General features: G+C 39.1%; 1 protein-coding gene and 1 long non-coding RNA gene across 6 annotated transcripts in view; one reads left to right on the top strand and one right to left on the bottom strand.

Annotated features, from left to right (window-relative positions):
• ATAD1 (ATPase family AAA domain containing 1) overlaps nucleotides 1-21,150 on the top strand; it is a 65,386-nt gene that overhangs the window by 14,071 nt on the left and 30,165 nt on the right. For 2 of the 4 annotated variants that reach the window (XM_004764130.3, XM_004764128.3), the window contains exons 1-2: nucleotides 6,308-6,429; nucleotides 9,842-10,013. In XM_004764130.3, coding sequence (XP_004764187.2) covers nucleotides 9,852-10,013 — 162 coding nt within the window. In that variant the 5' untranslated portion in view covers nucleotides 6,308-6,429; nucleotides 9,842-9,851. Of the gene's footprint in view, nucleotides 1-6,307; nucleotides 6,430-7,461; nucleotides 7,540-9,841; nucleotides 10,014-21,150 lie in introns of those variants that run through there. The other 2 variants (XM_045081453.1, XM_045081454.1) reach the window with 2 other exon arrangements.
• Nucleotides 636-6,272, bottom strand: LOC101693054. 2 transcript variants are annotated; one of them, XR_001181449.2, is made up of 4 exons: nucleotides 6,048-6,272; nucleotides 5,563-5,695; nucleotides 2,270-2,364; nucleotides 636-860 (listed from the first exon to the last, which is right to left on the bottom strand). It is a non-coding gene; the product is annotated as an uncharacterized LOC101693054 (long non-coding RNA). The 2 variants fall into 2 exon arrangements; XR_001181448.2 differs by lacking the exon at nucleotides 636-860 and adding an exon at nucleotides 1,324-1,433.

Below are 21,150 nucleotides of genomic sequence, written 5' to 3'. Positions count from 1 at the left end.
AATTATTATAATAATTATAATAAAATATGTTTATAACTATATTATAAATTTATATAATAAAATTTTTATATAATTTACATATATACTATAAATAAATTATAAATATAAAAATATTTACAATTAAAATTATTATAAAATTAAATTTTATACAAAGAATAGCAGCTCTGATATTATGATAGTTCCCAAGTGTACTAAGAAAGCTGTAGTTTGCAAAGAAAAGATAAGAGAGGCACATCTCTCGACCTCTAAAATCTCTAGTCTGGCTCAACATCCCACCTTCACCCACTGAACCCATCTCTTTCTTGTGCACAACCTACCTAATAATCTAAGAGAGGAAGTTTTCCCTAAACGAATAATAAATGGGAATGAAATACAGGATAAACCTTTAGCTTTAAAAAAAATCAATATCCCTGTGAGGACTTGCATTTTTATAAGATGTTTTAGTCTTTAGAACTCCATGAAAGCAAGAACTGTAAGCTCGATAAATGGCTGTTATTAGACAGATGGGAACAGCAGCCAATGTCAATAATGGTCTTCAGTGAACTGAGAAATATCCAGATAGCTATTTTCATGGATTGATCAATATTTTAAATTTAATTGTTGGTGGCCATAAGGATGGAATCTTATAGGTTTTATATAACTATCAAAAATGGTTTATTGACTACTAGTCAGTAAGAGTCAGCCAGAGGGCTGTATTAAGATTGAGAATGAGAGAAGCAAGAGGTCAAAGAGAGAGGCATGATCTCTTCACCAGTCAGTGGAAACATTGCCAAACAAGATGCTATGGTTAGAACCTCGAGAGGTGAAGTCTTCATGCAAATATTGTGGAGATGGGAAGGAATCTTTGTCCTTACAGACTTCTGGAAAGGAAGGAACATCATTTCATTGTATTAAAAACATCAGTATTAAAGACATCAGTGTTACAGTGCATTTTTATTGAGTACTTGCTAAGTGCCAGGCATAGAGCTCAACACTTTCCTGACACTGTCTCATTTAATTTTCAATGCAACTTCATGGCATGCATATTGCTCCCATACTAAAGATGGGGAAGTTGAGGCTTAGTAAGCTTAATAAATGGCCCAGAGGTCATAGAGCTAGTAAAAAAAAAAAAAAAAAAGATGATGCATTCAAACCCAGTTCTGTTGGACTGCAGTATCCATGGTATGTTTTTTTTTAAAGATTTTATTTATTTAAATGACAAAGTCAGTGAGAAAGAGAATACAAACTGGAGGAGTGAGAGAGGGATAAGGAAGCATCTCACCAAGCAGGGAGCCCAATGTGGGGCTCATTCCCAGGACCCTGGGATCAAGACCTGAGCTGAAGGCAGACGCTTAATGACTGAGCCACCCAGGCACCCCTGCAGTGTCCATGTTCTCAAATCCTATAAGTACCAAGGATGGAACTGCTCTCTGGTGGACACATCAGGAATGGACCTATCACAACAGGGCAATAATATTCCTATGGTCAGTAAAAAGACTTGATTCCACATCTCCTATCCTTGAGCCATACATCTTTCCTTCCTTTTTCACCCTTGGTCAGGTTAAACCTATAAGAATGGAGCCTAAAAAGCCCCATTAGATATGTCAGATTTTGGGGGGATTGGTTAATTAAAACACCCATTGAGAGTGGAAGGATGGATGAAATAGGTGAAGGGGATTAAACTTCTGTTTTTAACATAAGTAGGACATGGGGATGAAGGTATGGCACAGGAAATATAGTCAACAATATTGTAATGACCTTGTATGGTGACAGATGGTGACTATGCTTACTGCAGTGAGCACGGTGGAATGTATAAAGTTGTGGAATCATTATGTTGGACACCTGAAACTAATATAACGTTTGTGTGTCAATTACACTTACATAAATAAAGAAGGATTTGTTAAGCCCCTTCTATGTCCCAGGCATCCTTTCTCCTCAAGAAGTTCACATCAGATAAAAGAATACAGAAACTTACACCCCAATTAGAATTCTGTGACATGAACCCTGTGTTGGTTCTCAATAGGGTGAATTACGAGGGCAAACAGAATAGACACAGATTTTGGTTTTTGTGCTTAGAAAAGGTGATCTCAAATATTTCTCCTCCATTTTAGTTTCATGGATGTTTCAGGGTTATGACTTATTCACACTAATAGAGAAAAGGAAGGGAAAGGGGGTTTTACGCAATCTTGATTTTTAGAATGTTAAGTACCAGCACACATTCTTTTCCAAATACTTTCAAGGGCATTTTCCTCGAATCAGGTAAACGAGAGCAAGCAAGTGGCCTACTTACAGCAATAAGTGCTCCAGGTCATAAAGCATGGGAAGCCAACTGCATCCTGGAAACCACAGCATCTGGTCCTGTTTTACGCTTCATCTATCAATCTGCTGTTACAGAAATTGAGAATCAATGTTTCAACTACTGTTCCTTCCATTTTGGCTGATGAATTCACATCTTTGTCATTCTCACCCAATCCCATGCATCCCCTCTCCCATTGAAGAAAAGCATATGGAAGGTATTTATGAAGGTCCTAAATGAATCCTAGGGAGATTACTCTTTCATCTATGCTTTAAAACTTTTGCTAATGAGTCTATAGTGGGATTAGCCCCCTTCCCAAGCAATTCCCGTTTGATCCTTCCTGACTTTCCGCAGATAGTATCACTCGAGCGGTATATTTTTAGTACTGTATTAAAGCTAAACAACAAAACATTGCAGATTTAAAATATCCAAGTTCTAGACGATCTTTATTGCTAGCATAAACTGTAAAAAAGTCCAGTTGGCAGTAGTGCTTAAGAAAAAGGACTATGCAGCGATGTAAGACGGTGGCTTAGTGCGACCCTAATAACATTAGGAAATTACACATGCCTACATTTTAAATTATGTGTAAATTTTTTAAATGAAGAAGCAAGAAAAGTAAATTTGAAACATGTTCTTTGAACTTTGCTATATTGCATCTGTTGGCTCTCTGTGCTTTTTATAAAATGGAGCTATCAATTCATCTTTCCACTCCTTCCATTCTGTTGAAATTTTAATTTTCCATTACTTTTGCCTCTGTGCCATCTTATTCTTTCTATTGGAGCTTCAAGCACTTAATGTCAGTCTTTCTTGGTGCTTTTCTGGCTTCAGGTACAGCTTCCTATTCTGGCTTCACTTTTCCTTCTCCAACCCTCCTATTTAACTTGTCAAAACAATAATGAAGATTATTCTTTCTGATGAAATATTTTTAAAAGAACCAAGGCTACCAAGTGCCTATTGTACTGGTATAATTACTGCTATGTAATTCTACAAATTTGTTGAAATTCTGCTCTTTCTACATCACTGCCAAGAGAATCATTTCTAACGAGTAACAAGTAGGGTCCGGTGTAGTGTGTCTAGTTACCCAACAATTTCGGATTTGTTTTTCCTTCCAAAGAGATTTTATTCTGAATCTCAATGTGAGACACCCTTGCCTTGATTTTTTTAATATACACCAGCTGACTTAATGGTTCAGCTGGCCAGACAGGCTTTTGGAGATGGAACACAGAGGTTTTTGTAAAAACACATCTAAAATCCTCACTGACTAGGGTAGTTTTTCAAAATGTGACCCCAAACTACCTACATCCAAACCATCTTAGATGCTTACTCAAAATTCAAATCCTCAAAACCTAGAGCAGTCATTTACTCCCATTTAGGAGCATCTAAAGCTATAACGTAGGAATCTCCATTTTTGCCAAGTTGTCCAAGTGAACAGACCCACAATGAAATCTGAGAACCCCTAATACAAGGAATCCCTTCCCCTTCAGGGTCCAGTGCAGAGATTCACCTTGGCTGCAGAGCAAATTAATCACACTCCCAACCGACTAACAAATGTAAGGGATAATTCAGTTCCAAGTAGCAAGAACTGCCATGAACTGTTTTAGGAAGCATTGGTAAAAACAAAAACAAAACCAAAAACAACCCCCCCCAAAGAAAACAGAAACCAAAAAAACACTCAAAACCCAACATTCTATAATAAATGTAATAATCATTTTTAATATCTTGACTCTAACATTCACAGTGGGAAGGCCCAGAAAGTCTACAAAAAAGTCCATTGTTATAATTTCCTGATTAATATTATACACAATGAATTATTTATTGGGCCCCTACTGTGGGCCAAATATGGTGTTTTGTGCTGCCAGGAATTATATAAAGCTATCCTGGGATGAAAAGCATATGTTCACTCCATTCTATTCTGGAAGAACTTAGCTGACTTAGTGATAGCTGGAAATGAACATGCATGGTATGTGAGAAGACAGTAATTTGTGTCTTAGGACCCAGACATAAGAGCTTTCTTGAGAATTTGCTAAATGAAAATTAGATCCAAAAGGTACAGGTGCAGGTACTTGGTTTATAGCCAAACCACTGGAAAAGAAATGAGCAGGGAATTTATTTGGGGGCATGCAGACTCTTGCATATTTTACCCAACAACTTCCTGTACAATCATAGACCAGGTGAATTGAGACTAAATGCAATCATATCAGGAGTTCCACCTCATTCTAGAATCCATGTAAGATGTCCTTAATAGATCAACTCGTCATGGTTTGCCTAAGACTTTCTCTGTTTTAGCAACCAAAGTCCTACAGTCCAAAAACCCACTTAGTGTCAGACAGAGTAGACTGGCCACCCTGGTCCTCGGCATAAGGTCCTTAGTTGCTGCATTTTCAATAAGCAAATAATGGAAGTCCATTACCGTCTCGAATTTCTCAGCTCATTTTCCTTACTTGTGAGCCTATCCTAGTCACCTAAAGTTCTTTCCCTCAGTAATCTCTGCCTTTTAGCTCTGCCAATTCGTGTTCCCAGGAGCATCCCAATGACTCAGACTGAGGATAATCTCAGGGAACCAATGGAGAGTCTCTTCCAAGTCTACTTCCAAGACTATTGAGCAACCATGGTTTTGGTTTGGTTTGGTTTGGTGAACACTGTCCTGATCTCATAACCATCCTGTTCTTCCCAAAGTTCTATAAACTCTCTGAACGAGTCTAGTTCTCTTAAACCTAGCTTCGTATCATTCAGTATTAAATTCCATTCTGATTCTTGTTAATGAATCCAATCATAGTTTTAAAAATATTTACACATGCCTGCCATCCCATCCTCACCCTTTAAAGACTTAGGATTTGGTCATTTCATGATCTTCTTTCAACTGGACTTAAAGAGAACTGGTATTAAATTATTATCTCAAAGAGAAAGTGTAAAGGGTAGGGTCTGAATCAAATTTGGTTCCAGTAACATTTGCCACTTAGTTGCACGAACTTAGGAAAGTTTCTCTCCCTAAGTCTCAAAATCTGCTCATCTAGAAAAACAGAAAATCATGACTACTGAAGAGGACTGCTTTTTGGAGGAATTTAGGTTATGGATGTGAAACACACAGAAGCAGATCGCGCGGGACCACCTGGCAGGGATCCAATAAACTGTAACTATTAACCTTACTACGGCACCATAAGCTTGTAAAAAGGGCAGCATACATTAACTCCCACAATCAGGCTACAGGGTTTTAGACATCAAAGACGATGTCTAAAGCAGAAAGGCACAAACTGCCTTCCCGAGCAGGGTAGTCTTGACGCCTCTACCTGGAGGAAGCGATGCTTCTTCTATCTGGAGACAGTGGCTAATATCATCTCGCCCCCTGGCAGTCTGTGTGTTCAAGAGGCGCTGGGCTTTCAGGTTTGCTCCCTTGGGACCTCTTGGGTCACGTCTCTCATTCTGGAAAGGGGAAGGTGTAGAAGAAAAAGGGAAGTCACTGAAATGCAAATCCTGCCACCAGATAACCTATTCCGTCCCGACTTGGCAGTCCTGCTTGGGTGGGCTGCAAAGTCCTTTCACGCGGCTTTCAAGCGCCACCCCCAGGTGTTTGTCAGAGCGGAGACGGGGGAGGAGGGTGAGCTCACCCTAGAAACTGAAAGGCAGATGGTGAGGGGTGGGGGGTGGCCATGCGCGTCAGCACTAGCTAAAGGACAGACAGAAGAGCAGCCTATTGGTGTGCACGCGGGGTGAGGGGCAAGGGTCGGGCGGAAGGCTCCAGGAGGAGTCAGGGGAGAACTCTGCGGGGACGCACAGCATTTCTTCGCACACTGGAGCAGGCTCCCCGATTTGTCAGCGTCGCGCCCGGAGCCCGCGATCTCGGCAGGGGACTCCTGTAATCGATTAGCGCCTTCCCCTATCCCATCCCAGGAGCTAAACTCAGAACCTCGGCGAGCGCGGCCCGCCGAAGCACCTGCTTCGCGGAAAACCTCAGGCCCCTCCCGCCCCGCGCCCCCGCCCCCGCCTCGTCTGAAACCCGGAAGCGCGCCCCCTCCTCGCCGACGGCTGTGGTCGGCGCATGCTCCGTGCGAGGGGACGGGGGCAGGGCTCCCGCCGGAAGCACTCTCTCCCCGGCGACCTTTCCTTCCCGTGTGAGGCTGGCTGAGGGCTCCTGCCGCTTCAGCGTCCGCCCCGGGGTGAGTAGCGGGGTTCTCCCGGGCCTCGTGGGGCGGGCGCGGGAACCCGCTGAGCTCCCTTGGGGACCGGCTGGGATCTGGGAGGCCGCGCGAGGAAGGTCACGGCGCCTTCCTCCCAGCCCGTCGTCCGTGCCGCCCCCCCGGCTTCCCGCAGCCCTTGGTATCCCGCAGATTAACCTCCAAGGGCGTCCCGGGCCTCGCCTTGGCTTCCGGCCCGTCCTAGGCTCTTAGGTCTTCCTTAGCGTCGTCTCCTCCCCACACCCCCCACGACGTAGGCCATTTACGAGGGACTTTCTGTAGACAGTCGGGTCGCCGCGGGGGCCTGGGGCGCCCCGGACGACCTCAGCAGCACCGGGGGTCCGAGGCGGAGGCGGCCGGATGGAGCCGGGTGTGACTGTCGCACAGGCACTGCCACCCCCTAGTGCAGAGGCGGAGGCGGTTCTTCGGGCCGGGGCATTCGCAGGGGATGGTGCTGTTAATAATAACCTGTCCTTTATGGAGAGGTTGGCAGTCATTGTGACAGGCTGTGTTCCTAGGGCCTTGTTGCCCTCGAGCCTGGGACTTTGGGGTTGAGAAAAACTTTCCTACAACCTTGCAGTGAATTCGGACAGAAACACCATACTCTCACCATACTCTCGGTCCCTAACCGAGATCCGTAGATTGCTCATGGACGAGGGGTACGATTTCTAAAGTTTTCTGCCCTGAGACGGAGAACTCTCTTAAATGAAAACTGTCTGGTGCCTTGTTTGCCTGACATGTAACTGTGCATTGCAGAGTTTTGCCCTGTTACTTAGTTGTACGTAACAGCGTCCGTATGTCTGTACATTTTTGTGTATTTTGTTGATTTTTAATGTTTGCTTATACAAGACTGAAATACATTCCCTACCATCGGGTGCACACGCCGCTTTTGTTGTGTATTCTGTTGCAGTGCTGCTTGCTTACATTGCAGGTAGATCCATGTCCTATGAATGATAGATGACTGGACAATAAAGTATATACGGTTACAACCTACAAGGAGGACTTTCGGTTTCATTTCAGGATTTTAAAGTCATTGTGAAAGACGGACTACTGGTTTAAGCGATGCCGTAGGTCTAGAGTACTCTCCTGCAGGTACTAATATAAATATAGGAAAATGTATAGGTAACAGGTTTGATGTCTTGAAATTTTTTATAGGATTAAAAACTCTCATTGCCTCGACGACTGGAATGTACTGAAACTTGCCCTAGTTGTTCATGTAGTTCCGTGAACATCCAGTAGGTGGCGGTTCTATCACTACTAACTCAAACTTTCAAATAAACGAGAACGTTTTACTCGAATATCACGAGTTTTCACAGATTAAGTGAATAAAACCTTGATTTTGCCTATTGGTTTGTCTCCATCTGTGAATAATATCCCCGCGTAATGATATCACATCTTCCAGCTGCATTTTCGAATTTACTCTGTTGGAATTAAGGGTAGAGAAGTCAATTTTTTACTTTTAAGCAGTGGACTATTGTTAACTTACCTTTAGGAATCCATGCTGATGGATGTAAGCACACTTGGATTTGTTGCATGAGGAGAGACTTTAATTAGATGGCTTTAATTAGATGGCTTTTCCTCCCTAGCTCCATTTCTAAAGATATAATTAATATAATAACTGAATTGTGTGTTCCTTGAGGACAGTAATTTTATCTTAGCCCTTATTGTGTGCCCAGTATATAGTAGGCATTATAAATACATGTTCAATAGGAGCTTAATGGTGTGATTAAATCACTTAATGTCCCTAGCTCAAAGGTTCTGTATCTGAAATGAAGGCTTTCAATTATTTTGTTGTTAAGTTTAAGTTAAATAACGTACTGTTGTGAAGTAAATGGGCCCTAGTAAGGGAGAAACATAAAAATTTGGGGGGGGGTGGAAATCGTTCAAAGTCTGGCAGCATTTTTGTTGGAATAATTGAGTGGGAAGTGTTTCTGCAGTTGCAGTTTATCTGTTGAACAGATAATTACTGAATGTGTCTCTTGTATGTGACAAAGATGAAGAAGGTAAAGTTGGTTTTTGAAGTTTGGATAGAATTTGACTAATCCTAGATGAAGGGAGAGAAATGTCCTATCCAGGGTACCAGGCAAATACGGTGGAGGGAAAATACACATGGCATTTTCCAACACCAGCCACTCCAGCTATTGAAAGTTCTTGTTGAGAAGTGGTGAGAAGTAAAATGCTTAAATGTTACTCTTTGAGGCTAGGTTAGGGTAGTCTTGAACACTTGGCAGTCTTGTAAAGGGAAAGCTTTGAAGTCTTTTTATCAGAGAGAAGTATATACTCTTGAATGGAAGGAGGGAGGGATCTAAGAAGGAGGGAATCTAAAAGGGAATCTAAAAATTCTTGGAACTGTTCCAGAGGGTGGGAGGGGAAGACGATTTTTAATTGAATAGTAGTACTGACAAAGGAAACTAATTTTGGTGGAGGAAGGACCATAGATAGGAATCTATGCAGTTCCTAATTTTTACCCATGACTGAGCCATCTGTGCAAATTCTGGTTTATTCCTTTTCACATGAGTGCAGAATATATTCTCTCTCTTTCTGACATAGCATAGCACTCAGCTTAGTCTTGTACCATGAGAGAAAAATAGCATTATTTGAATTTGAAATCCTGTCTTCCAAAATGTGACAGTCCCGTCGTCCATAACAACCTTATTGTTTGGGGTAGTTATTACCTTATTGACAGGGGTGTCCATGCCTTCTGCCAGTCTGTATGTGATCGAGGTATCTGCTCAGAAATATAGGTAAAAGTAGGCATGCTGCCTTTTTTTTTCTGTCTTCGGTGACTACTGTATTCTTGTGGTTTAAAAATGTTTGAAGATTCTAGTGCTTCACATTTAGCTGGGTGGTTGAAAACAATAGGATGGCTCAAAACATTTAATGTCACTTATTAATAGAGAAAATGGCATGTTTAAATTTAAGCAGGCCTCGAAAACCTGAAACGTAAGCCTGAGGAAAAAGCGAGTCTGTTCAGTTTTAGTTTCACTCAAAAATTGTTTGTTGTACATTGTACTTAGGGGGAATTCCTACTGTCACGTTAGTAAAGTATTTCATTGTCTGGCTGCCTTTCTTCAGTTGAATTAGTGTTCTGGTCAATATATCTCTAGGTTTTCTGAAATAGTTATTTTAAAACTGTTAAAAGAGTAAATACCATAAGATGTTGACTGCATTGTTGCAGAATTATTGTTTACTTCTATGAGCTTTAAGGAAAATTCATTAAAAAGTCCATTAAACCTCAGGTTTTGGTATGTTCATTTTTCCTTAAAACACTTAGGCAGGTAATGTTGAATTTGACTAGAAGTTAGTTTTTCTTGCTAAGTTTAAGCTACTTATTATCAGTCTCCCAATTGTAATGAATCTAGTAATTTAGTGACATTTCTGTTTGTTTTTTAAGGTTAATCAAGATGGTACATGCTGAAGCCTTTTCTCGTCCCTTGAGTCGGAATGAAGTTGTTGGTTTAATTTTCCGTTTGACGATATTTGGTGCAGTAACATACTTTACAATCAAATGGATGGTAGATGCAATTGACCCAACCAGAAAGCAAAAAGTAGAAGCTCAGAAACAGGTATGGCTGAAACATTTGAGGATCACTTTTTCTTGGAGCTAGCTGGTATTTTTCCATAAAACCAAAGATATGGTAGAATTATAAATTAATGAGAAGTTCTCTAAGACCCATGTGAAAATGTGTTTGAATGTCCTGTTTAATTTCATTATTCCTAAAAAAAAATTTGTTTTTCAAATCCTTTCTGTGTAATTTATTAGAATAAAAAGGGGTGAAAATAAAGATAATCCAATATTTTGTTGTGAACATCTTCATTAGAATTTTTTTGTCAGCTAATGAGTGAAGGAATCTAGGTAAAAGTTTTCAACAGACTAATCAAAACAGTTTACCTTTAGTAATGGTATGCATTTTGCTTTGCACAACATTTTAAGTGTTGGTAATACTAATCAGCTGTCTTACACTTGCAAACTCACTAATTTCTAAATTAAATTACTAATGTTATTACTATAAGTAGGTTTTTTTTTGGTGTTTTTTCTTTTTTTCAGTAACTGCCTCTTGTAGTCATTTTCTTATTAGTCCGATATATCTGTTTTGGTTTCTGTTCTTTCTCAAAAACATAAAAGACTTAAAGAAGCCTTTTAAGTTCTCTTGCTATTTGAGGGCAAGATGTTCGTATTCATTGATTTTTAGATTTGTTCTGTGTGTTGTAACTGTGATGCATTCAGTAAATAAACATTTACTGAGCTCCTAGCAAATTCTTGGTGCCAAGGATAAAAGATAGCTAAATCTTGTTCTTTCAAATACTATAGGCTAGTGTGGCAGACCAGGATGTCAGTAAGTGACTGCTTTAGGGTGCTGTGCATAGTTCTTAAATCAGTGAAAATCACAGTTTTGCAAATACTGCTTACTGTTCGTATCCAAAAAGCAATTTGAACAGTTTTGAGTTTGTTCCCTGAATTTGATTATAAAATAGGTGACTCGGGGTCTAGATTATGTCATAATATCTGTCAATTTATAACTCTCCGAGAAGTCTGACCAGTGCAGTGTATGTATGTTTTAATTGAGTATATCCATGTGTCAGCTGAAGTGCAGCTTTCCCTGCCACCCACATGATGCAGGTTGAGTCCGAGGTCAGGGTACTGGTAAGTCATACCATTTTCAAAAATTTCAAAAGCAAAGATGTGACTATTAAAACAGAGAGTTTTGTTTATTTTCTTGGCTTCTAAGAGCTCCTGGAACGTACCTATGGAAGATGTAGAAAGCCAGACAAAGGTATTAAATAATACATGAATTGTTACCTTTAAGCCTTTATTAATAATCGTGTGCATAGTATTATAAATATCAGTACACGAAGTGTTAGACTGTATGTCTGTCCTCATAAGTGTCCATGGTGGGATTAAAAAGACATGCCCATGATAATATAAATTATAGTAGCATATTCTGATTGCCTAATGAGTAGACAAAAACTATATGGCATTTAGAGGAAGGAGCAGTCACTAATGATTAAGGTAGTTGAGTGTGGCCACTTAAATAGGCAAGGACAATTTGGAGTAGAAAGGAGATCTTGAACAGAATCTTGATGGTTGTAGGAATAGCAAGACCTGTTGCAAGAACAGTAAATAGACTAGTCAGATTGGAATAGAGTGTTTAAGCAACTAGCTAGTAGGCCTTGAAGGGAGAGGTAAGGGAATAAAGTATAAAGTCAGGGGAAAAGACCTCTACTTTCCCTTACCCTGTTCTTTTTGGTGGGTGGACAGAGGCTGATAAAAATTCCACAGCATTTTGTAAGTCCTTATTAACCAAGAACGAAGCATGTTGTTTGCTTGGTGAGGGGCTCTAGCCTCTCTGATAGCCTTCCTCTGTTCCTTCCCTACCTCCCTGGCCAGCTACTGAAATACCCTATTGACCAGTTGAAGTCCTCTAGATAGGCAGTGTTAAACTACTAAACTGTCAAACTACCTATTAAAGATTTTTGAGTAGGTGAGTGATAGGCAAAGGCATGTTTTAAGGATAATTAACGTCACAGTATTATATAGCAGGAACTGGGGTTAAGGAGACTAGAAGCAAGATCTGTTGCATAGACTTAACCAGACTGCAGTAGGCCTAGCAAAGACGTAGAATAAGGGGGTGACGAAAGGAATGGAGCGGGTGAAATAGACCAATAAGAATGGATGCTGGCAGGACTTCATGATGATACGGGAAAAGAAAAAGGACATCTTAACAAATGAATCCAGGATTTGTTTGGAGTCCTCGAAGACTCATAGTATCTTTCATAGAGGTTTAGAAACTGATAGATGGGCAAGTTTATGGGAAGATGATACTTGATTTGGGCACATTGAGTTTGTGTTAGGGATAGGCATCTAGGGGTAAATGTTTATCTAGCCGTTAATCGTAGGTCTAAGTCTCAGAGAAAAGGTCAGTCCACAGAGGTTCCTCATCAGATGCTCAGAAGTTATTGGGCTTATTAGAGAAGTGAACTCAGCTGGAATACAGTAGGCCCCGGGATTATTCTTACGTAGATCAAGATCATTTGTGGGGTTTTCCTCACCTCCTCCTACCACCATCAGCATTTATACATTCAAATATTGAGTGTAATTGTGAAGAGGATAAATGCTGATAACTTTATTGGGAGTGAGGAGGTCTCTAAAGGAGGTGCCAAACACCATAAATAGTAGGCTGAAGACTAAGCCTTCATTTAGGGAATGGAAGGATGAAGTGAAGCCAGTGGAGAATGAACAGGTCGGTTGGGATAACTGATCTTCCTGCTAAAAACAACTAAATGATCTAGATAAAATATTTTTTTAAGTCTTCTTAAAGGTATTAATGAGCTGGCAAGAAAATAAGAAACTCAGATAAAAAATACTGAAGGCAAAGATTGGAAAAGATAACATGAACTTGATGGCCAGCTTTCATTTGAAAGCTGGGGGGATTTGCCGAAGCTACTGAATTTGGACTTATGTTTTTATGGCTCAGAGGAGCTCAGGATACAAAGCACAGGACCATTCCAGGGTAGGGTGTCTCATAGATAATACTCCCATACATCTTTGACTCCAAAAGACTGCACCCTCTTTGGTAGTTCATCTAAAGATAAAGATGTAAGAATGGTTTGAAAAGAGAAATTTTAAGCGGTATACTACTAGTTGAAGTGACACATACGAAGTATAGACACAGGAAGGTTGAAAGTGAAAAGATGGAAAATGCCTATACCATACAGAGAGAAAGCTGAATAAAAATAAACTTCAAGGCAAAAACACTGTTAGAGTAAATAAGGTTCATTACAGAGTGATTAAAGATTCAGTTCACCAAGAGATAGAACATTTCTATATTTGTATACATCATTAATATAGCCTCAAAATATATAAGGCAAAAAACTGGTAAAACTATAGGGAGAAATAACATATCTGTCATCTTGGTGGGAGGTTTTTAACATTGCTTTCAGTAACTGGTAGAGTTAACAAGAGTTCAGTGTAGTTAACATATAGTGTTATATTAGCTTCAGGTGTAAAAATAATAGTGATTCAGCAATTCTATACATTATTCAGTGTTCGGCTTGGCAAGTGTGCTCTTAATCCCACCATTCCCATCCACCCACCTCCACTCTGGTAACCAGTTTTTTCTCTAGTTTTTGAATTGGATTATTTTGGGGGGGTTGTTGAGTTGTACAAATTCTTCATATAATTTGGATACTAACCTTTTAGCGGATATGTAATTTGCAAATATCTTCTTATTCAGTAGATTGTCTTTTAGTTTTGTTGATTACTTCCTTTTTTGCTGTCCAGAAGCTTATTTTGATGTAGCCAGATGAAACTTTTTCTTTTTAATGGTAAAGATACAGCAGATTACATAAGTAACAGCATTATCTAGTGGCCACATATAGTATATTGTGCGTCAAAAAATGCTGGGTATGTATCTTGGGGTGCCTGGGTGGCTCAGTTGCTGGGTGTCTGCCTTTGGCTTGGGTACTGATCCCCAGGTTCTGGGATGGAGTTCCACATCAGGCTCCCTGCTCCACGGGGAGCCTGCTTCTCCCTCTCCCATTCCTCCTGTTTGTGTTCCCTCTCTCACTGTATTTCTCTCTTTCAAATAAATAATTTTTTTTTTTTTAATGCAGGGTAAGTATCTAAAAAGCACCATAAGATTTGCAAAATTTAACTAGATACTAAGTTGTAAAGCAGATGTCAAGTTTCAAAGCACAGGTAGCAAGTTCATTACATTCCCCATTTATGTTCTGCTCCTGTGCAGAACAGTAAGATCATTAAATATCCAGTAAGTTCAGAGAGTAAGAAACAGCTCTAAAGAACTTTTAGGTAGAAAAAAACAATAGTAGAAATTAGAAAATATTTATGATGAGGGCGCTTGGGTGGCTCAGTTTGTTAAGCGTCTGCCTTTGGCTCAGGGCATGATCTCTGGGTCCTGGGATCAAGTCCCACAAGGCTCCCTGCACAGTGGGTCTGCTTCTCCCTCTGCCTGCCACTCCTCCTGCTCATGCATGCGTGTGCATGTTCTCTCTCACTTTCAAATAAAACAATAAAATCCTAAAAAAAAGAAATGTCAATTAAACAATATATTAGTGTTTAGAGAGAAATTTATGGTCTTGCTTGTTAGAAAAGGTAGAAAATTAATAAAGTAAATATCAAACTTAAGCTCAAGACAAGATTTTTAACAGAAACCCATGGATAATAAAAGAATGGAAATAATAGGAAGGCAAATTAATAGAAAATAGACTATACAGTAAAGAGTGAATAAAAATATAGAAAATGAATAGACAGCAGAGAAAGCCAGTGAAACCAAAAAGTTGGTTATTTGAATATCTGGAAATATTTGACAGTTCTGTATAACCAGTAAAGAAGAAAATAAAGCCACCAATTAATATTACTAGGGAATGATAGAGGAGGCATAATGATGATGCTATAGACATTAAAATAAGGAAAATTAATAACTGCCAATAAATTTAAAAACCTTAGATGATACAGATAGACTCTTAGAAAAATATAAATTGCTATAACTGACTTAAGAAGTAGACACGAATATTTAGTCCCATACCTATGAAATAAATTAATATTGGATATATATTTTGAAAAAGAATACCCCAGGCCCATAGAATTTTACTGGCAAATTCTAGCAACATATAAGGAACAAATTAATAATAACAATTTTATACAAACTCTAAAAAAGGAAAGAGCCACCAAATCTTTTTATGAGGGTAGCTTAATATTCCTAAAACTTGCAGTGGGCTATAAGTTATCTCAATTAAATGAATAGAAAAATCCTAAAATACTAGCAAGTTTTGAATTCAGCAGTTCATAAAAAAGGTTAACATATTACCAGTGGGATTTATTCCAGGAGCTTAAGGCTGGCTTCAATTGAGGAAAAAATATATTTATAATGTTCTATAATAACGGATTAAAGGATAAAACTGTGATTATCTCAATAAATGCAGAAAAAGCCTTTGTTAAAATTAAAATATTCATTCTTTTTAGAAAAGCTCTTACTTAGTGAAGTAGGAATAGAAAATAATGTGTTTGCATCCAGATGGCCAATAGACACATGAAAAAGTGCTCCACATAACTTGGCATCAGGGAAATACAAATCAAAACCACAATGAGATACCACCTCACACCAGTCAGAATGGCTAAAATTAACAATGGCTAAATTTAACAATGGCTAAAATTACCGGGGTGTCCAGGTGGCTCAGTGGGTTAAAACCTCTGCCTTCAGCTCAGGTCATGATCCCAGGATCCTGGGATCGAGCCCCTCATCAGGCTCTCTGCTTGGCTGGGAGCCTGCTTCCCTTCCTCTCTTTCTGCCTGTCTCTCTGCCTACTTGTGATCTCTGTCTGTCAAATAAATAAAATCTTAAAAAAAAAAAAGACAATTATCATATGATCTCCCTAATATGAGGAATTTGAGAGGCAACGTGGTGGGTTTGGGGCGTAGGGAAGGAAAAAATGAAACAAGATGGGATCTGGAGGGAGACAAACCATGAGACTCTTAATCTCAGAACAAACTGCAGGTTGCTGGGGGAAGGGGGTAGGGAGAGGGTGGTTGGGTTATGGACATGGGGAGGGTATGTGCTATGGTGAGAGCTGTGAAGTATGTAACCCTAATGATTCACAGACTGTACCCCTGGGGCAAATAATACATTATATGTTAATTTAAAAAAAAATTTTTTTAAAAAGAAGATAATGTCTTTAGCCTGATAAAATGAATTTACTGTAGGAAACATACTTCATGGTAAAAAATTTAAAGCATTTCCTTTATGATTAGGAGCAAGTCACGGGAGCCTCTTGTCATCGCTTCTGTTCAGCATTTTACTGTTAATGTTGCATAAATCAAGAAAGATAAGAGGTAGAAGGATTGGAAAAGAAATTAAACAGTCATTATACACAGATAATATGATAATCTACATAGGAAGCAAAGTCTGTAGCTGATATGTTGGGGTTAATAAGGTTAAGTTTAAGGGCTGCTGGATATAAAATCAGTGTACAGAAATCAGCTGTTTCTGCATACCCGTCACACTTTGAAAAGGCAACTTTAAATAAAGGTACTGTTTATAGTAGTATCAAACATTTACAGTCACTGACAAACAAGTTGTGCAACAAATTTTTAATGAAAATTATGAAACTATTGACGCTGTGCTTAATTCAATGGCAATAAAAAATATTGACAGGCTTTTTAAATTTTTTCCCTAAAATTTTTATGGAAGAATTTAAATTTATGTGTAGGCAAGATACTCTTGAAAAACAAGACATTTAAAAAAAAAAAAGATGTATATTGGGGAGGGAGTATTTGCCTTAATTTATATCAAAATGTATCATAAAGCTATAGTTACTGAAACAGTATGCTATTGGCACAGGGATGGATTGGCAAATTTAGCAGGATAGACTGCAGAAATAGACTTAGGCATACTTTGGAAACCTGATGTATTATAGAATTGGCTCTGCTTTTTTTTTTTTTTTTTTTTTTTAAAGATTTTATTTCTTTATCTGACAGAGAGAAACCACAAGTACACTGAGAGGCAGGCAGAGAGAGAGAGAAGGAAGCAGGCTCCCTGCTGAGCAGGCAGCCCGATGCGGGACTCCATCCCAGGACCCTGAGATCATGACCTGAGCCGAAGGCAGCGGCTTAACCCACTGAGCCACCCAGGCGCCCCGGCTCTGCTTTTTTTAATTATTGGAGAAAGGATAGACTTTTCAATAAATGGCAATTGGACAATTGGTTCTATGTGAGAGGGAATAAATTTTGATTTTTACTTGATACCATTTACAGTAATCTCTTTCTTGGATTAACAACTTGAATTTATTCATATAACTATTTACTGAGAACGTGTTTTGTGGTTCTTTTTACCTCATCTGTATATTTTAAAGATAACCTTTTTTAAAAATCTACCCAATTATTAATAAAAGCACCCCAAAAAAGGCCAGAAGAATAGGGAAAAAAAATAATAAGGTATTGGTACTAGTCTTTCCCACCTGAACACGCGTGAAGTGTACAAAACACTGCAGGCTGTAGTAGTCATTCATTATGGCAGTAAATTTCAACTGGAAGGCCTACATTCTGAAATAAGAATTAGGGGAAATTGGTGGGTGTTGAATATAATTTTTAAAAGCCCCTCTTCGACTCTTAAAGTCACAAAACAAACTGAGCATGGCCAGGGGGAGGGAGTAGGGAGAGGGTGGTGGGGTTATTGACATTGGGGAGGGTATGTGCTGTGGTGAGTGCTGTGAAGTGTTTAAACCTGGCGATTCACAGACCTGTACCCTTGGGGCTAAAAATACATTATATGTTTATAAAAAAATAAAAATAAAATAAAAAGCCCCTCTTCACTTTTTCTTTCCCACTATCTGGAAAATCATTTGTGTCAAGTCGTCAAAACCAAAGGAAGAGAAGGTTGCAAAAGAGAATTAGTTGTAGAGATTTTTTTTTTTAAGATTTTTTTTTTTTTTTAAGTAATTTCTGCACCCAACATGGGGCTTAAACTCACAACCCCGAGATCAAGAGTTGTATGCTCTACCAACTGAGCCAGCCAGGGGCCCCAAGAGAATTAGTTGTAAATGCTGTGTTATAGAACGATCCAGGAGAAAAGGAGGACATAAAGAATTCAATCAAAGAAAGTGATCCATAAATTTAGCAAAATCAGAGCATTTCCATTCACTGGGGACAGCAAGTACAATGTGAATTTAAAAAGGTGGTTATTCCAGAGTTTGCTAGCAGAAAGTTGAAGATGAAGAGGGAAAAGACTAGTGGAAGAGGAGGAAGTAGAGAGCTACTGCCAAAGAGGATGGAGGTGTAGGTCCCAGAGGGGTTGGGATTAGTAGTTTAAGAACATTCTAAGGTTAGGGCGCCTGGGTGGCTCAGTTGGTTAAGCAACCGCCTTCGGCTCAGGTCATGATCCTAGAGTCCTGGGATCGAGTCCCGCATCAGGCTCCTTGCTCGGCGGGGAGTCTGCTTCTCCTGCTGACCTCTCTACTCTCATTATCTCTCAAATAAATAAATAAATAAATAATCTTTAAAAAAAAAAAAGGAACATTTTAAGGTTAATAATTAATTTACTCTCAGTGAAGTGGGAAGATGTTATAACTGAATGGGAAGGAGAATTGGAGGGTTAGGTCCTGCTGAGGTAAGTATGTGATCAGGGTTTAATGAGATAAATCATTGTGGATTATGAACATTAGGGCATAGTTGAAGGAAGCATGATGGTATTGGGAATTTAGTTGTTTTTATTAACTTCTCCAAGCATTTCTCAGTATCTTGGTAGCAGATAAACTGAATGGTGGTACGGAGTCAGCATTGAGGATAAGGCTGACTGGTACAAGTCCCTTAGAACCTTAGGGTTCTAAGATTTAGCAGAACACATTGTTGAAATGATGAGCTGTGGTCCAGGCCATTTAGGAAGTCAGATATTGCCAGATGGGGGATAATTAACTGGGAGTATAGAAGGGAATTAAAGAATTAAGGGTATACATTGAAGGTAAAGATCATGTGTGACTATGGGTGAGGAGGAAACTATGACTTCCATGGTCATAAAGGCAGAACACTGAATATAGAAGCTGAGATAACGTTTTGAGACTACCAATAATCAGCGGACCTCATGTGAATTTAAAGGCAGTGCAGTGGTCAGATGAAAGAAAGGTAAACAATGATGTCCATGTATTCAAATCAGGAACAGTAACCTAGAAGTAGTCTTAATGTTTGAATTAGAATATTTGTAAACAGTTTCTAGCCTGAAGCCCGGAAAACTTGCCAGCTTGATGAAATGTAGGCTGTCAGTCAGGAGAGAGGAGATGGTTTCTGCAGGGTGTGACACAGGGTTGGGGATTTTCTGGGCTGTATTTAGATGTAGTAGAAGAGTTCTGCTGGGTATGTCTAATGAAAGGGTGGGTTGGGTTCATTGGGCTAGAGAAAAATGGAGTGTTTAGGTAAGCTCTCTGAAGAGCTTTCAAGCACAGGATGTATAAGTTAATGCTTGACCTGTTCTGAGTATTAATAAATACAGTATTTGGGTTAGCATACTAATTAGACCTAGAGTATTTCTGAGATTTTAGATTAATTGTCAAAGGCCAGCAAAGATGACTATTGAGAATTCTTCCTACTTATGAAGGTCATATACTGTGACCTTAGTGAAGTTAATGTCATATTTTTAGTCCTGTCATGACACTTTAGTCTTCAAATCTTTTAGTTATTTTGAGAGAAGTAAATTAGCCAAAGTATTTTATGAAGAGATACACACTGAGACCTTTCAAAAAAAATCACGAACTGTCAGCTGCCAATTATTTTTGAGAGTGGCCGGCACTGAATGCCAGTTAACGCTGGAACGAGCTGTTTGCTGACCCCAGGAAGCCATTGTGACCTACATTATGGATCAGGTAGCTTTTGCAACTATGGTTTACTGGCACTGAATCTGAGGCCTGAAAATCTGAAGTCACTTGAGACAGGAAGTCAGTAAGGAATACACGGTTAGTGTTGCCTGATTGGCCACGGAATGGGTAGAAGTGATGGGGAAAGAGGAGCCCGCAGAGAGGGAACCTGGAGGAGAGAAAACTGTGTGCAGCATTGTGCTGTATGCCCTGGACAGTGGAAGGGCACGATAGTAGAAAGCCATGGGATCCTGTAGCTTCCAAAATACACCCAGTAAAACCAGAAGAGACATGTGCACTGAAAGGGAAGATGACTTGGGTCCTCTTGTAAAGGGTGTTTTCAAGAATTTTAATATGAGTTTATAAGAGATTATATCAAATATATAGAGCTAATTACTCAAATTCTTTGGTGTTTCCTATTTCAGTGTATTTTTGAGCTTTGTAGCCATGATTTCCTCTGTCCACACTTAAGAGTCTGTTAGCTATGACGTCTGTTAAAAAAAAAAAAAAGCCTTAAGTTTAATTATAGTTCACCTCTGGTTTTTCACCCTTAACTTCTTAATGCTATCTCTAACTTTCTAAAATTCTTCTTCCAAAATAACAACAAATGTTATGAATCTTTCAAAAATTGAACAAAATGTTTCTTTTTTGTTACTCCTTTTCTCGCATCTCCTCTTTTCCCATTTTAGACAAAAATACTAGTTCACTCTTTCCTACCCTACTTCTTAATCTTGTTACAAATACTTTACTTGGGAAAAAAAGAAAATAGAGTGGAAGGATAAAAAATACAATGAAACAGTTAAAAAAATGAGTGTACAGTAAAAACTAAGTTTCCCTCCTACCTCTGACCCCCTGCCCCCTGCCCAGCCCACCATTTTTCCTCCACAGAGTAACAACTACTTGGAGAGACTCACTTTAAAAACCAAACAAAAGTTGGCTAACTGGAAAATATAATTGTCATTGAGTTGTAAATGATAAAGCAGTGCATGAATGTAAGCTATTTTTAGAGTGTATAATCATAATTTTGTTCTTGGTAAAACATTTTTTAAATAGAGGCTCACTCAGTTAAAGCTGTCAAAGCTAGAAACAGTTGGATAACTTCTGGAACAGTTTGGAATTGTTATGATGTGTTTTGGGGTCCTTTCTTTTTATTTGTTAACCATGTTCTTTCCCAAATGAGGATTGGTGTTTCAGCAGAACATGAGCTCTGGAATTAGATCAGGGTTTGAACTCTGGAAATGCCAATTTCTAGCTCATAATCTTGGCAGCTCTCCTAATTTCTTTGACCCTTAGGTTTCTCACCTAGAAATAAGCATAGTAATAGCTACTTCTCAGGATGATTTT

The sequence above is a fragment of the Mustela putorius genome, unplaced genomic scaffold (assembly GCF_011764305.1).
Source record: "Mustela putorius furo isolate JIRA1106 unplaced genomic scaffold, ASM1176430v1.1 tig00000577_pilon_pilon_pilon, whole genome shotgun sequence".
NCBI lineage: Eukaryota > Metazoa > Chordata > Mammalia > Carnivora > Mustelidae > Mustela > Mustela putorius.
This window is presented reverse-complemented; position numbering and strand designations above follow the sequence as displayed.